Below are 16,015 nucleotides of genomic sequence, written 5' to 3' on the forward strand. Positions count from 1 at the left end.
CTGTGGCATGTTTTTTTATTCTTTTTTTAAACATTGAAAGGCCCATTTTTTTTGCGTGTGTAGAGGTCAGCTGCTCGTCCTCTGATGTGATACTGGTTTCTAATATAGGTGGACAGCCTACAGGCTTGTCCATGAGAAGGAACTCATCCAGTTTCCGTCCCATTACAGTTTGTCCTCAGCAGTTACCTCTCCTGGTCAGTAGATGACGCTCTCTGCTTAAAACTGTGTCCAAAACCCTAACAGAGTTATGAGTCTTTGAGCCCTGTGAGATGTTATAATCAGCTTAGGTGCTGGAAACTTTAGGAAAGTTTCATGGACTGTTGAAAACTTACATACAAGGGTTTGATACTTTACACTAGTCTACTATGCATGCTACTTTCATTGTCAGTTTGTCAGTGTTTTGGATGTTCTTTTTATATGTAGCTTATAAAATCCACCATATGAATAATATGATAACATTAAATCTCCTAAACTGTATAATATAATATAATATAATATAATATAATATAATATAATATAATATAATATAATATAATATAAAGGATATTAATTCACTCTGTCCATTTTGTAATGTCAGTCAGTTCAGAGGGTGACCTGAGGGGGGCGGGGTTATTCAGCTGCTTCCCTGTGGGCGGGGCTAAAGAGGTTACTGTTTCATAACGTATGGTCGGAGATCCGTATAGATTGTATGTAATTTCTGGATGAATAAAATCGACATCGTTGGCCTACAGGAGGTGCAGAGAGCGGACACAGCCTACAGACAGACTCTGAGTGTCAGAGTTAGTTTGTACATACTCATAAAACGCGGTCTGAGGTAAGACTTGTCAATGTCAGCCAGTGTTTATGGGTCAGTGTTGTAGCTTGAACAGAGAAAAGCGCCGCTGCTTTCCAGTCACAGGGGACTGAAGCTGAGCTGATCCTGTCAGCTGATGAAGGACAGATAACAGAGCGAAGATAGCATCAAACTGCTCTCTGTCAGTTACACAGACATGTAATGAGAGTAGTGCAGTAATTCGGTGCATGTTTTCACAGATGGCCTCAGCTGTGGCGAACAGAGCAATAGGAGCCATTGTTGGATCAGCTGTTGCAGATGCAGCAGGTAATAATAATAAAAGTTTGTCATACTGTAGTGTTAGATCATATGCTATGTTGTCAGTAAGATGCCTTTAAGTCAAAATGAGTTTTCTTGTTCTACCCTGTGTTTAAAATACAATAAAACCATTAAACCACAATTTTCACTTTTCAGCTCAGGTTCTACTTTTTTTTGATATAATTAAGTCTTTGCCCTTAAAAACAATAGCAGTGTTTGGACATCTTCTAACACCTTTACCACAAATATACACAGTTTTCATCACAGCCACCCATCGCAGAAGTAAAGTGATCTTATGATTTGACCCTACAGCGCAGCCTCTCCACTGGGTGTATGACCTCCAGAAGCTGCAGGGGATTCTGGCTCAGGATCCAAACCCTGAATTCCGGTCTGAGTCGGCCAACCCGTTCTACAGGAGGCAGACGGGCCAGCAGAGCTGCTATGGAGACCAGGCGTATGTTTTGCTGGAGTCCCTGTCTGAATGTGGAGGTAGGCGTGTTTCTTCACCACAGATTCATGTCAGGTGCAGGCTGGTTCTGATTGTCTCTCAGTGGAAGGTAACAGCATAGTAAACTGTATATCTGACCACAATCCCCAGGCCCTAAAGCTTTCTGTAGGCTCTAACAAATTATTACAAACATATGTTTTCACAGTTAGAGTTGTGTGCTCGTCTTTGTCTAAGCTGTCTGACTGATTGGACCAGGTCTACATGCTGACGATCTGAAGCAGCGCACTCTAAAATTCTTTGGGCCTGGATCAGAGTATGACACACCCGTCAACGATCCTTACAGAGAGAGAGGAGGTAAGAAACCAATCCACTATGTTGCACTGTTTTTGATAAAGAATCCATTCACCTTTTCCACGTACTAAGGTGGGAATGCTGGTGGTACTTTTTCTGTATAATAAAAGGCCCAAGACCACAGCTGCCCATCGAGGGACCATGGAGACATGCAAGTTTAAAGAGCTTCCTGAAGAATGTGGATGCAGGCAAAGAGGAGACAGGTAAAGCCCTGGTACTGAATCACTGTTACAACAATGCCTTGTAGCTGTGGCATTATGATCAGAAACACTTCTAACCAGTGTGTTTTCCCCAGGATGTGAGAACGACTGTCAGATTGATGGAGTAGCCAAACTGGCTCCTGTAGTGGCTTTTTATGCAGGAAAGCCTGACATGCTGGAAAAGGTTGAGCAGGCCACTCGTGTCACACAGAACAATGACGCATGTGTGGCAGAGACTCTGGCAGCAGCAAGGTCAGTGTGTGTTTCTAATAAATTGATTCACTCTTTTATATTTTCACTTAGCTGATCCACTGGGATTTTAATCATATCTAAGAAGTTAGAATGTGATTGTCCTGTCTAAGCTTTATATCATCAATCCTCCAAATAAACTCTTTAAAAGTAGTTATTGTTTGCTTCATTATTTATGGTAATGTAGAGTAAGCTGCACGTACAGTCCCTAATGTTCTGTGCTAAGCAACATTGCTGCATATCACGGACATAATATTAGCTGGTTCATGGGGTTCAGTATTTCACATGTGGTAAATGAAATCTGGTTCAGTGCAACCTTGAGACTGTAATTTTAAGATACTAATTAAAAATGTCAAGTGTGCAGAATACACTGGTTAAATTAGAAACCAACATGTAGGGAGAGAACAAAACCAAGTATTGAGTGCAGATGGGATCCACACTAAGATTAAGAGATATTATTGATTGTAAATTGACTTATTTTCCAGGTTCCTGGAGCATTTCATCTTGAATGGTCCTGATCCAAAAGCCTTGGACACAGTGCTCGATCAGCTCAGTGACACAAACAGAAAACAGCCCCAGGACCTGGACAAAGCAGTCATTGGTATGTGAGGCCTGCAGCATAGTTGCCTCAATACATTACAGTCATGGGACTGAGTCATGGGATTAAAGGATTTACCCTTCCTCATTTTCCTTCTCCCCCATTTTTTGTTTCTCTTTTAGTAGGCCTATACTAAATGGTCAAAATGTGTAATAATTTAACAGTACTTTAACCCGGTCAGTTTTCTGAATTCCTCAGTCTGAAGTCAAAGGAACATGCACAAATGTATGTTTAATATAAGTTCATATTTTCTTTCTTTTCTGCCTGATTTCAGGGCACATTCATCAGGTGAAGGAGAATTTATCCAGGACTCCTCAGGAGATAATCCCCTCTGTGTTTCCAAACACTTGAGGTATCCTCACACAGCTTGTTTTAACCTCTTTCACCGTTACATCATACTACCTGTATCTCAGGTAGCTGTCTTTTAATATGTCAAATATTGAGACAGCCTGTTAAAATACCTTCATGTCATTTACATCAGGTTCTGGTTTTCTTTCAGGTTTGCCGGGTGCGTTCCAAGCAGCGCTGCATGGAGTCCTGACAGCCAAGCAGTATGAGCAGGCTATCAGAGATACCATGAGCTGTGGGGGATGCACCTGCAGCCGAGGATCCTTCATTGGGGCATGTCTTGGGGCTCAGGTAAGACTGTGTGCTAATCTTACGTTTGTCGTATTCAGCGGTATACCAGTACTGGTTTATAAAATGCGACATTTTAATTCTCCTAGGTTGGACTCGAGGGAATTCCATCTTCCTGGATATCCAGAACCCTGCAATATGACTCAGTTTTGGCACATGCTGAGAAGATAACCAAACACCACCAGTAGTTTCCTGGCAGTGTATTTATCTGCTATCTGAAGTGGCTAAGAACATCATGAAGAACTGTTGAGCTTTTACAGAACAGTGAATGAAGGTTCTTGTCTAAACTGCTGGACGGCAGGAGCCAGATGTTTTTGTCTCTGTTTAAGTTAAACATGTTGGTTCAGATGTACTTAACGTGAGTCTATCTGCAATAAAGTTATTCAAAAAATATATTATGGAGAACTTTTTATTCTTTACTGATTGGGACTGAACTATATGTAGCCTGTGTCAACCAGTGATAGTTAACAGAGATTTGACCATGTTTCTGATGAAGAAGTATGCAGTTCTAGATTACATCCAGCAGATCAGAAATTGTATCTACTGTCCATACATTTCAGGGTTGGTCTGTGAACGAGAGGCGGCTTGCTTTGTTTTATTATGTGCACATAGTAATTAAAATATTTTTGCCAAATTTATCATCGTCTTATGGGGATGATCACAACCAGCACTTTGTGAAAAGGGTTGGATTAATTCATTGGGAGGCCCCGGGCCCATGGCAAGGTTTGGGGCCCTATTAATACCATGTTCCTCGCACTCTCTTTGCATCGTGTATGTGTCCTGTTGCCTTTAAGTCCCGCCCCAGGTTTGCTGTGTCCTTTTATTTGTAATAATGCGATTAAATGTTGTGGTGCCTTAGTGATGCAGGTTCTTATATTCACAATCAAATATCCACGAACAAACTGCCACACACTGAACCTGGAGCCTTGAAACCCCTGTTAGTAATACAGCTTTGCTTGAACAGTCACAAGATCGGAACATAGTCAGCATTCATAGCTGGTATGACAGGTGAGTGATGTACTGTTTGAGAGTCGTCTGCATGAACCCCTGTGTTAAGGGCCATGAATAGACTGATGTAAGAGTAAGACCCATGGCAATGTAAATTGTTGATAATTATGTTGTCATTTTATTGTCTTCTATGCGTTTTTGACTGTAGCTGAACTGATTTATTGTTTATTGTTTGTTAATTATATACTTTCCTGTAATAATTTTAAATCCTGAAATACCCCGTATGCGAACACAGGCTATAGTACAGCCACGACAAGAAGATTGTCCCTCACAGCCACCGTAGTTACGTCGGACTGCAGACTTGTGTAGCACTTGGGAGTCAAACAGAAACATGGCCGGTAAAGGAGGAAAACAGAGTCGCCCGGGTCCTGGTCTTTCAGGCCGAAAAGGTGCAGGTGAACAGGAGGAAGAGGAGCAGCCGCTGCAGGCCGTTTTAGTCGCTGACAGCTTCAACCGGAGGTTTTTCCCGGTGACCAAAGACCAGCCGCGGGTAGGCACCGAGCTAAGCTAACTGGGATGCTAATGGTAGCTAACATCTGCCCATGCTGTAAACAGTGACAGAGCCTCACTGATGCTGATGAAATCACTTCATTGTAGCTGAACATGCAAAATGAAAACGCTTGATTGAGGCGCTGTGTTGTTGGTTTTGTTGTTATAGTTAATGAGGAGCTATTTTCAGCTTCCATCGTGTACAGTTACTTTACTCCGATTGCTAACGTCATCTGTCACATTTTCACTGATGAAGGCTTTGCTGCCGCTGGGTAATATTGCCATGATCGACTACACCCTGGAGTTCCTCACATCCACTGGGGTGCAGGAAACATTTGTCTTCTGCTGCTGGATGGCCAGTAAAATCAAGGATCACTTACTGTAAGTTTCTCTAAAACTGTGTGAGGAGCTTCTTCGGTGCAAATTGTCAGTGAAGTTGTCAGTGAAAGATTCTGACCAGACTCTGTGTCACTGTGACAGAAAGTCAAAGTGGTGTCGACCCACCTCTCCGAACACAGTCCACATCATCACCTCAGACCTGTACCGCTCCCTGGGGGATGTGCTCAGGGACGTCGATGCAAAGAACCTTGTGCGCTCAGACTTTGTGTTGGTGTATGGAGATGTGGTGTCGAATATCGATGTCAGCCAGGCACTGCAAGAGCACAGGTAAGAGATACTCTAAGTCTTTTTATATAGTTTGGAGAAATTGTAATGATAGTGCTGCCCAGGACTAACTTGCTCTCATCCAAAATATTTGTTCTATGCGTTATATTTGTTGTACACAGGCATCGTCGAAAGGCAGAGAAGAACATCTCAGTGATGACAATGATCTTTAAGGAATCATCACCAGGTCACAAGTCTCGCTGTGAGGAAGATGATGTCATTGTCGCTATGGACAGCAAGAGCCAGCGGATTTTACACTACCAGAAGACACAAGGGCTGAAGAAGCTACAGTTTCCCATGGTAACAGGCCGTTTCTGTAGAGGTGTGTCACATTTTTAACACAGTTTGGCTTTGGATTGATGAGTGACAGCTGCTCCTGTTTGTGTTTTGCAGAACATTTTCCACAGTGGAAGTGATGAGTTTGAAATCAGACACGACCTCCTTGACTGCCACATCAGTATTTGCTCTCCACAGGTCATTTTAGAAACAGACATTTGAATTGTTAAATTCATGTTTGTTGTCTGTGGTAACATGGGTTTTTCCTCATTTTCCAGGTTGCCGAGCTCTTCACTGACAATTTTGACTACCAAACAAGAAATGACTTTGTCAGAGGGATCTTGGTCAATGAAGAGGTATTTCACAGCCATTTCGGACTTTGGAAATTGGAAAGTTGGACTCTAAGCTGCTGTTTGGGGAAACAAAAGCCATAATTTATTTTGTTTCTTCAGATCTTGGGAAACCAGATACACATGCACGTCACCAAGGACGGTTACGGTGTCAGAGTGTCCAACTTGCTCATGTATGATTCGGTATCATCGGACCTCGTGCGGCGGTGGGTCTACCCTCTCACCCCTGAGGCTAACTTCACGGACCAGGAGGGACGGAGCTGCACGTACTCTCGCCACAATGTTTACAGAGGGTCCGGAGTCAGCCTGGGCCACGGCAGCCAGATGGAGGAGAACGTTCTCATTGGCTGTGACACCAGCATCGGTGCTAACTGTCACATTTCTAACAGTGTCATCGGTAACAATTGCACCATAGGTGAGTTCACTGGACAGCACTATTACACACTATTAAAAAGTAGAACCTTGTTTTTGAAAATAAGTGTGATTAATATTCCTCTCATTTTATTGTAACAGGTGACAATGTAATCCTGAAGCATGCCTACATCTGGAACAATGTTCACGTTGCCAGTAACGTGGTGATCAGCCAGTCTGTGGTCTGTGACAAGGCTGAGGTTAAAGAAGGTGTGACGCTTAATAAACAGTGTGTCCTGGCATATAACGTAAGTATTGTCATTATTTATTCCTCATTTTAAGTGTCTGTGTTACAAAAATGTGATTGTAATCCTGAGCTATCCAGTGTAGTGGACGAAATAGATGTGACACTTGTCCACATAGTATTTTATATAGTTTAATGTGTGGAAACAGTGACATAAATTGACATAAATTAATGAAAAATTTGTTCGTACACTAGAAATATGTCAGCAGCTTTTGAAAAAGTGTTTTGAGAAAGCACATAGGAATTTTAAGTGCTATTTATGAGGACCTCTGGTGGTGAGATAAGACACTTTGTGGATAAAGTCCTTGTATTTCTCTTTCCATCACTTTGTTTGTACCGAGATGATTTCCCAGCATCCAATCTTCAACAGTGGCACCAGATATAATAAAGTAATATCTTCAGATGTTGATTTGCCTGTGAACTGTTTTCCAGGTGGTGATTGGACCAAACGTCTCCCTACCAGAGGGCACTGTGGTGTCCATGCACCACCCAGAGGAGGAGGAAGAGGATGATGATGAATTCCTCAGCGATGATGCGGAGGTTGGTCAAAGTAAAGACAAAACCAAACAGAAAGGTGTGTATTGACAAATTCATAAGTTGTTAAACTACTTAAATGTTTCTTGTAGTGGCTCACACTTGGTATTTTCATCTGTCCCCCAGTTTTCAACCCAGCAGAGGTTGGAGCAGAGGGGCAAGGCTACATCTGGAAGGCCAGCAGCCTGGACGATACAGAGGATGAGGAGTTGGCTCAGTGTCTCTGGGGTAGGACAGAACCCTTGAGTTTGTAAAACTGGCGTTTCCCATGATGCTGTAGTCCGGGTCCAAGCAGCCTGTGATTTATTTCTTGTTCACCAGGCTTGGTGTTGAACCCTGATCCTGAGAGTGAAAGTGAGGACAGCGAACCCGATGGTCCAGACGATCCAGTGATCCCCTCTCCTGAGATGGACGATGTCAAAGGTGAGAAGGGACAAAATGTTTAACTTACCTGCCTGTGGAACCACAAGGCTGCTCTCTACTGTCCAAAGAGACAAAACACCAACAACAAGACCAGAATCAACATTCTCTGCCTCAGTTCTGACTTAACTTCACAGGAATTTGCTCATGTTTCCAGTGGAAATGAGAAGTATTACACACAAGGGCTGCAATAATAAATAAATAGTTTCATTAGTTTTGTCTGGATAATGTCAGAAAATAGTGAAAATTGCCCTTGTAAACTTTCCTGAGCCTCAGGTGATATCTTCAGATTGCTTGTTTTGTCTGACCAATAGTCCTACATCCAGTGAGACTCATAGTACAATGATTTAAAACAGAGAAGGGCAGCAGTTTGTCTTTAAATTCCTAATAATTTCTTAGGGCGTTTTCTGCTGAGAACAATGTAAGTTGTAACTAATTATAGGGAATTATGAGCGACTGTAACATAGAGTCTTTCAGTCAGTGCACAACAGATCGTGGGAACATGGGAAAAAGAGAAATTTGTCTAAAGGCATCATTCAAAATAAATGTAAAATAAAGTTTCCTGTAGCTAATGAATATTCACTGAGGATTAGATTACATAGTTCTAAGATACACTCCATGAAAAATGTAAAAATTATTAGGAAATAAGGAGCCATTGATCTGTTGATGTTTAGTTTTCCAGATGGAGGTGCTGGGGACTCTGCAGAGAGGCTTGGAGGAAAACATCAGCTGTGACAATCTGGTACTCGAGATCAACTCTCTCAAGTATGCCTACAATATCAGTCTGAAGGAGGTGATGCAGATTCTGACCAGAGTGGTTCTGGAGTACCCTTTTCAGCAGCATGGCCCTCAGCTCACCGCATCAAAATACGTTACTACGCTCGAGCCGGTGAATAAACTACCAAATTTCTGTTATTTTTTTTTTTTTAAATAGGACATTTATATAACTAAATATAAGTTTTGTCTTTTGTCTTTGTCCTCCTCTCAGCTATTGAAAAATTGGGCACCAGTGTTTAAGAACTATGTGAAGAGAGCACAGGACCATCTGGACTGTCTCTCTGCCTTTGAAGAGCACTTCCTGGAGCAGGAGAGCCACTGGGCTGCCATGGTCAAGGTGAGGGTCACTACCACCTACAGTCAGTAATCTGCTGACTCTTATGAAGATCAAACTCAGGTTACAAGAAAATATAGTGGCCATGAAACATAACCAACAATGTAATTCTGCAGTTTACTCTGCCTGGTGCTGAAGATGCTGTGGGATGTTTTTTTTTCCCTCCCTTCCAGGTCCTGATGAGCATGTACCAGCTGGAGATACTGGAGGAAGAGATGATACTACGCTGGTTCTCCCAGGGAGCCACCACCGACAAGAGCAGACAGCTCCGCAAGAACCAGGGGGTAAGTACAGGGTTAACTGGCTCACACAGGACGTAGGGCTTCACGCCACGCCACGTCATTATACAACAAAGGGTTAAAGTGATCAGTTGATGTGGTAAGCAATCTGAGTAAAAGTGGAACAGTGTTATGTTACCAGCTGGTCCCAGTGGGTTATCATTTTGGAAAGGAAAAACACAGAGTTATTCCTAAACACACAGGGAACATTGTTGAACGCAGGTATGTAGAACAAATGGGCACCACTGTAGTGATACAGTGATTTATATGAACTATAACCTTGTTTATAAAAGAGGATAGATCCACTTACCTAAGCTTTTCAGCAGCATTGTGTTTAACTCCTAACAGCCTGAACAGTGTATTGGTATTTGTGCATTTTTTAATTCATCAATGATCAGTTCAACCCTGCTTTTTAACAGTTAGCGTCTAGTCATTCATACCACAGCCATGAGAATGTGTAAACATTCACTGTAACTGCAGTGGTTCTATTAGACCTCCCTGGAGCTCCCGTTTCCTCCTCTCTCCATCACCATTTTTTATGGTTTAAAAAAAAAAAAAAAAAAAATTCTGACAGCTCTGTTTTCCACCAACAGCTGCAGAAGTTCATCCAGTGGCTGGAGGAGGCTGAGGAGTCTTCAGAGGAGGAAGGGGAATAATAAGAAAAGACAAAGGAAAACTGTTGTGTGGAAAAAAGGGATTCGGGCAGTTAGTTTTACCCTCTACAGCAGCTTTCTGCCGCCACGGATCTGCTCTGTACAGTTGAAGCTGTCATACAATACATTTGTAACTCATGGAGCCGATTGATCGGGCTGTGTGCTACGAATGTCACTTTTTAAATAAAGAAGAAAGACTCTCAGACTGCTTGGAAATATGTTTAAATATCATTTGACTCACTTTTTTTGTCAACAACATAAAATATTTCACTCAAGATAAAACTGCTGATACAAGGTTTGCAGAGATTTTTATTATTATTATTATATGTAGTGTTTAGCTCAGTTTTTTAATTTATAAACTAAACACTAATGACAGGCCATAAAACAATACAGGAAAAACATGATTTCAGAGGTAGAAGATTAGCAACTAAATTGATATGTTCATAATCACAGTAAATTTCAATTTCACGCCATCCCATCCTGTCTGGACAAACTGACTGGCATCCTGGACTGTTAATTATTTCTCTGATCACATTTACAGTAAATGCCTTAAAGTAAAGTAAGAGCAAAAGAATATCAAAAGCTTGATTAGATTTTTGACATGATGTAACTCAAACAGAATTTTGCTTTAATGTAAGATTATTAAAAAATATACTGTCATTACAAAAATAAAATTTTCCCTTGATAAAGTAGCTGTGAAGTTTTGACTTATAAGTTAATAAATCACAGGAGGTAAAATACTCTGCATTTAATGCACACTCTTCTGAGTTGTTCCATCTGTAACCTTTGTGACACAGTGACTAAAGAAATAATGTCGACTGCTTTAGGCCTGTCTTGTAGTCTTTGTCAGACTACACTGCTTTTTTCTATTTTGCAAAATGTCATGCTTTCAGTTTTGTTCTTATGCTCATACGTTTTTTTATTTCACAAATGTGTTACAAAGCCAAAGTTGTTGTGTTTTACCCCTCACATTCACTGTAGTTATGATATGACAAGGAAATACCTGGCAGTGGTGAAATAATCCTAAATGTGCAACTGAATTATCTAAACTTCAGGACTGTGCTGTGGAACCTGTAAAGCTGAGTTGACAAAACACCTGAGGCAGTTTTGGGAACTGCAAAGCCTACTTTGATCTGTCATCCTGTTTTGCAACTAAATTATAAATAACCCCGGCTAGAACAGAGGCTCCTGTGAGGCCAGTAACAACAGTCAGTGTCTTCCACATGCTGGCTGAACTCTCGTGTCTGTCCATAAAGCTCTTGTAGTCACTGGGCACCAGGATGTACTTGCGGCCATCCTGTGGGGCTTGCAGCCTCATCACCTGGCCTCCCTCTAGCACCACCTCCCCAAACCCAGTCAGGATGCTCCCCACCCGCAGAAGCTCCTCGCTCTCCTCCATTGCCACAGGTTTCTCCCCACTGAGGCCCTGCAACACTATGTTCACGAAGCCCTCCTCTGCATGTTTTAATTTGTGGTAAACCCTCTCCAGGTAGCCCCCAGAGGCCTCCAGAGGGTTCTGCACCTTCACATACAAGTCATTGATGTAGGCTCCAGGGCTGACCAGGCTGAAGGGCACACAGTTGCTGGTCTCTTTCCTATTCATCGCCCGAGAATTCCTGGAAAATGAATTAAGCTGTTATTAACATGCTAGTAGACTGACAGAGAGACATTTTTGGTGTGTTCTCGAGGCTTATGTACCATGTCCTGGTGAGAGTGTTCCAGTATTTCCAGTGTTCCTGCACAGCTGTCTTCTGAATCACACCAAAGCATCGTGGGACATACTGGCTGGCCAGAGGCTCCCCTTCTGCCAGAACCAGGCCTTCAATCAGACATGAGAAAAACTTACAATTAGCTTTTAGACTGACCCCATTCACTAAAATGCTAATTATTTAAATAAGTTTGTACCTTCTACAGCAACATACTGAAGGCGCTTGTGGGGAGATGCTTTCAGTACTTGGACCAGATGTTGGTCTGGTTTGAAAAAGGGTATTTCCTTTAAAACAAAAGGAGAAGAATGATTTAGATCATTATAAAAGCAGAGCTGTCTTTAACGTTTATGGGACTTGGGCAATGATGTACTTGCCTTCAGCTTCTGCAACTCTTTCTTCTTTTCCTGGTATAAATGATAAAACAGGCCAGAGAAGGCAAAGCTGGACCCGATACCGATCACAACCAGCGGGTTAACAGGGAAGTCACTCATCGTGTCTGTGGAGAGGCAGTCAGTCAGTGCTGTGCGGCCAAACACATGCCAAACTGCACCACTGCACAAAGTCATTATCAGTGTAGGAGTACGACGCATGTTTTTGGAGAATAATTAGATTAAGAACAGATGGGAAAAAAAGACTCACCTGTAAAAACTAGCAGGTAGAACTGTAACACATCTGTAGTTTGGTTCCGTAAATCGAAAACAAAAGCTTTAATTTGGTTTTCATTTCCTCGTTTGCCCACGTCGCGTCATGTTTCATCAGCCAATAGTAAATAAGCAGATTTTTTTTTTTTTTTTTTTTGCCTTTGAGCACTTTAACCACCAGGCGGCAGCAGCGTCCCTTAATAAATGACTTGCACATAGAAATAAGTCATGGAGGAAACTACCTGAGGCTACCTGAGCTTTCCCTTTGCTTTTTGTTATTAAGCTCATGCTCACCTAAATCCTGTGCTGGAAGAAGTACTCATATCATTCCATTTACAGTAAGCAGCAATTTACTCAAGTATAAAAGACATCACTGTAAAAATGCCCCTGTGACAAGTTAAAGCCCTGAATTAAAATTTTACTTTAAAAAGTCAAAGAACAAAAGTTTTAACAATGAAATATACTTAGCTGATAAAGTATAAATGAATGAATAAGAAAACAGATTAGAGTAAAATAAACAGATTGTTTTCACTCGAATTCTAAAGGTCTGAGGTCAGTCTATCCAGTATTTCACAACACAGAAGAAAAATCCCCCAAAAAACATGTAAAATCATTTTGTATAGCAGAATGATTTGTTCATGATTCTTCTCAGATTTATCTTGTGACTCCCTGGATACATGTAGATCACGTAAATACACTCAGCTCTGCAGCAGCTAACCCTGATCATGTTTTTACCAAACGTTGCTTTGATCAACATTCTCCAACGTAATATAGCTATGATTCATAAAGTAAAGCATCACAGGTTTTACCAGCTTCCTTTCTCTCGCTCTCTCTCTCTCTCTCTCTCTCTCTCTCTCTCTCTCTCTCTCTCTCTCTCTCTCTCTCTCTGTACTGAATAGCACACAAAGATCTGGCCAGCAGTATTTGACTGTGAATATACACGTTTTAAATATGTGGTCATATATTCCCCTGTCATCTGAGTGCTGCCGTCATTCATAGTTTCCAGACCTTATTTTCTTCTGATCGTGAATAGAATTGTTGAAAACTGAAGATGTATCTGCACTACTGGAACGACAGATTACTGTGAAGTATATCTCTGCTGGCCTATTCAGTTTCACAGATAGCAGTGAATCTTCAGGGGCATCTCATACAACTTTTATATTGTTCAATTCAATGAGCAGAGGAGGGAGGAACCTCTAAAGGCCTCAGCGCTCCCTTTATTATAATTGCTATGCTCGTCCTGATTCAGGTTTCTTCAGTCCTCTTCAATGCGTGTGTCCTTGACTGCTTACTGACAGCAAAAATAGCTTTATTCAGTTCAGTTCAAAGAAATTACATCGGTTTTCTTACCGAACACCGTTTACTCAAACATACGCAGTCTTGGTGCAACATCTGCAAACCTGCATGGAACAAACCTCCATGATGACACTGACAACACTGATGGTCTCACATGTCTGTAGGGCAGCATGGAAACAGTTCACCGGCCAACTTACCTGCTTAGAAAGCAGCTCTGAAGCAGAACTGCTTTGTCTGTGTGGGAAGGCAGTGGCTTTGCAAGAGGATTGATCCAAAGAAGAACAATAAATTAGGACAAAATGAAACATCTGCCTTAATCTACTCTCTGGCAAATGAATAGTTGTTATTCTTATTTCAGCAGCAAAAAATGTCCCAGAATCCTCCTTTCTGGCTCTAAATTCTCTCATATTTATTATAAAGCTGCACACACCCTTTGGCCTTTCCCCTCGCTGATGAGTGAGAGTGGAGAAAAGACACACTGCTTAAGAGGAACAGGCCTGGGTGCTCACGCCAAACTATTTCTCTCTACTATTTCTCTACTGTATGAGACGGTGCAGAGTGGTTGGCAGAGGAGCTGTAGGTGTAGCTATCCAGTAATAATAGCTGGTTAATACAAATGCCTCCATTTATGTCTGGTCCGTCAGAAGTCCATGACATTAAGTGATAAATCCAGTTCATGTGTGCATGCAGGGAACTATTGCAAGAACAAATCCTCACTGTTGGGTGTAAACTGTCTACCTGCAGTCTTTTTGACTTTCAAGTTTCCACTTCAGAAGATGAATGACATGGAGGAAAAAATCCAACATTTAAATGGTCTGTAGAACACCTTCAACGCCCACAGCACCATCCAACAACCAAAAACAAAGCTGTTTTTCTTAGTTCCTGAAAAGATGACATTTTTGTGATTTCAAGGCTGACAAAATGAAATAGTATTCCTCCTCTCATTGTTTTATCAGGATTTATGGACAGTCTCATCAGGGTATTAAAGCAGACACACACCGACACTGTGCACACAAAAAGATTTACATTACCTTCGGGCTCCCTGCTGGGAAGATAATTTCACTCTCTGATCTTCATTTTGCTTTGATGAGTTTGATGCATCTTTGTAATCACTATCATTGCCTCCATTAAAAATATCTAGGCTGTTGACTGACATCTTGAAGGTCAATTCAGACTCTTATAACAGCATCTCAATGAAATGAGCCTCCACAGGCTGCTTGTGAGGAGGCAGAGGTATGTTAGAGCATGTGTGTGTGAGGCAAGAATTTATGTAGCAATTACTGATGATAAATAATTCCCACATTCATTTTGAAAAATTAATACTTCAGTTACGGTAATTGAGGTCCTTGTAGCTTCTGATTAGCATCATATTTCACCCTGTTTGTCTTCTTCTGCAGATCTTGTGTTGCTTTGAGGTGCGATAAGATGTCCCTGATTTTACAGAGAAACAAGTTTCTGCTGAAGAAAAGAGGTAAATACAAATAATCTCAACTTCTTCACAAGCAAAGATCATATTTATGACAGGGGCTCATGGGAAATGAGTGTTATTTTGAGACACAGAGACAACAGAACACCACTACCAACTTACACAAGAGAATGGTAAACACTGATGATGTCAAATGTTCACAGTAATAATATCTAAATATCACAACAGAGAAGCTAATGAATTCATTCTGAAATACAAGATTGGCACCATCACAGACTATGTTAACAAAAAAGCTTTTTAATAGATTAACGAGGAAGAGAGTCTGCATACGAATCAGAAACCTTTAAAAACATTGTCATATAAAGGCCTCAGAAAAGCTGGATGAGCTCAAGAAACTCAAAATGGAAAGAAGCTTTCTGTGTCTCCTGAAATTCCATGAGATTTATTCTGCCGAACTCAAAAGCCCAAACATTTGACTTTCATCCCAGAGGAAGGTTATTCTGACATCCATTAAAGCTTTCATAAGCCTCGGTGAGTCACCCACTGATAGCAAAACCAGACCGGTAAAACATATGGGAAGAGAACATGGTGCCACCGGAGGAGGCAACGCATGGAAAACAAAGACCGATTCTGTGTATTGTTATCAGGTTAGAAGTAAACGACATAATCCTCATCTCTTCACAGTCTGCACACTGGTGCACGATGACAGAGCAACCATCTGACCAGAGGCAGACACACACAAGCTGCATGTTTTTCACTTGCGTTGTTCCAGAAATTCTACAGAGAGCAGCCATTTTTTCAGCATGTCCACACTGTTTTTGACTAATCACAAGCTTTTATCTCTCTATTCTCCACAGCTTGCTCCAGTCTCTTCATGTACATACATACACTAAGCATCACTCGGTGAGTATTCTCAGTAACATTATCTTATCAG

General features: G+C 41.4%; 3 protein-coding genes across 3 annotated transcripts; 2 read left to right on the forward strand and 1 right to left on the reverse strand.

The window, feature by feature from the left end:
* The first annotated feature begins 638 nt into the window (after window positions 1-638).
* On the forward strand, window positions 639-3,957 carry LOC121193191 (crystallin J1A-like). The gene is made up of 10 exons (XM_041055389.1): window positions 639-814; window positions 1,033-1,099; window positions 1,403-1,579; window positions 1,794-1,892; window positions 2,000-2,092; window positions 2,185-2,341; window positions 2,824-2,939; window positions 3,211-3,288; window positions 3,436-3,575; window positions 3,662-3,957. Exons 2-10 carry the CDS (start codon window positions 1,033-1,035, stop codon window positions 3,758-3,760), a joined length of 1,026 nt encoding a protein of 341 aa, XP_040911323.1. The 5' UTR covers window positions 639-814; the 3' UTR covers window positions 3,761-3,957.
* A 912-nt stretch (window positions 3,958-4,869) lies between these two features.
* On the forward strand, window positions 4,870-10,214 carry eif2b5 (eukaryotic translation initiation factor 2B, subunit 5 epsilon). The gene is made up of 15 exons (XM_041056012.1): window positions 4,870-5,070; window positions 5,326-5,450; window positions 5,550-5,735; window positions 5,855-6,032; window positions 6,126-6,206; window positions 6,287-6,364; window positions 6,461-6,773; window positions 6,872-7,017; window positions 7,446-7,587; window positions 7,674-7,775; window positions 7,869-7,970; window positions 8,642-8,856; window positions 8,956-9,081; window positions 9,252-9,362; window positions 9,950-10,214. The coding sequence occupies exons 1-15, from the start codon at window positions 4,912-4,914 to the stop codon at window positions 10,010-10,012; spliced, it is 2,127 nt and encodes a 708-aa protein (XP_040911946.1). The 5' UTR covers window positions 4,870-4,911; the 3' UTR covers window positions 10,013-10,214.
* A 100-nt stretch (window positions 10,215-10,314) lies between these two features.
* Window positions 10,315-12,450, reverse strand: LOC121193617 (mitochondrial ubiquitin ligase activator of nfkb 1-A). The gene is made up of 5 exons (XM_041056013.1): window positions 12,358-12,450; window positions 12,093-12,214; window positions 11,915-12,002; window positions 11,708-11,828; window positions 10,315-11,625 (listed from the first exon to the last, which is right to left on the reverse strand). Exons 2-5 carry the CDS (start codon window positions 12,207-12,209, stop codon window positions 11,133-11,135), a joined length of 819 nt encoding a protein of 272 aa, XP_040911947.1. The 5' UTR covers window positions 12,210-12,214; window positions 12,358-12,450; the 3' UTR covers window positions 10,315-11,132.
* Window positions 12,451-16,015: the final 3,565 nt, after the last annotated feature.

The sequence above is a fragment of the Toxotes jaculatrix genome, chromosome 14, assembly GCF_017976425.1.
Source record: "Toxotes jaculatrix isolate fToxJac2 chromosome 14, fToxJac2.pri, whole genome shotgun sequence".
Lineage (NCBI taxonomy): Eukaryota > Metazoa > Chordata > Actinopteri > Toxotidae > Toxotes > Toxotes jaculatrix.

Excerpts from the sequence above, each read along its gene's own strand:
- eif2b5 (XM_041056012.1), top strand. The coding sequence starts at position 4,912 with ATGGCCGGTAAAGGAGGAAAACAGAGTCGCCCGGGTCCTGGTCTTTCA. Across the intron at positions 5,071-5,325 it reads TGACCAAAGACCAGCCGCGG|GCTTTGCTGCCGCTGGGTAA; the intron begins GTAGGCACCGAG and ends TCACTGATGAAG. Across the intron at positions 5,451-5,549 it reads AAAATCAAGGATCACTTACT|AAAGTCAAAGTGGTGTCGAC; the intron begins GTAAGTTTCTCT and ends TCACTGTGACAG.
- LOC121193617 (XM_041056013.1), bottom strand. The coding sequence starts at position 12,209 with ATGAGTGACTTCCCTGTTAACCCGCTGGTTGTGATCGGTATCGGGTCC. Across the intron at positions 12,003-12,092 it reads AAGAGTTGCAGAAGCTGAAG|GAAATACCCTTTTTCAAACC; the intron begins GCAAGTACATCA and ends TTTGTTTTAAAG. Across the intron at positions 11,626-11,707 it reads AACACTCTCACCAGGACATG|GAATTCTCGGGCGATGAATA; the intron begins GTACATAAGCCT and ends TTCATTTTCCAG.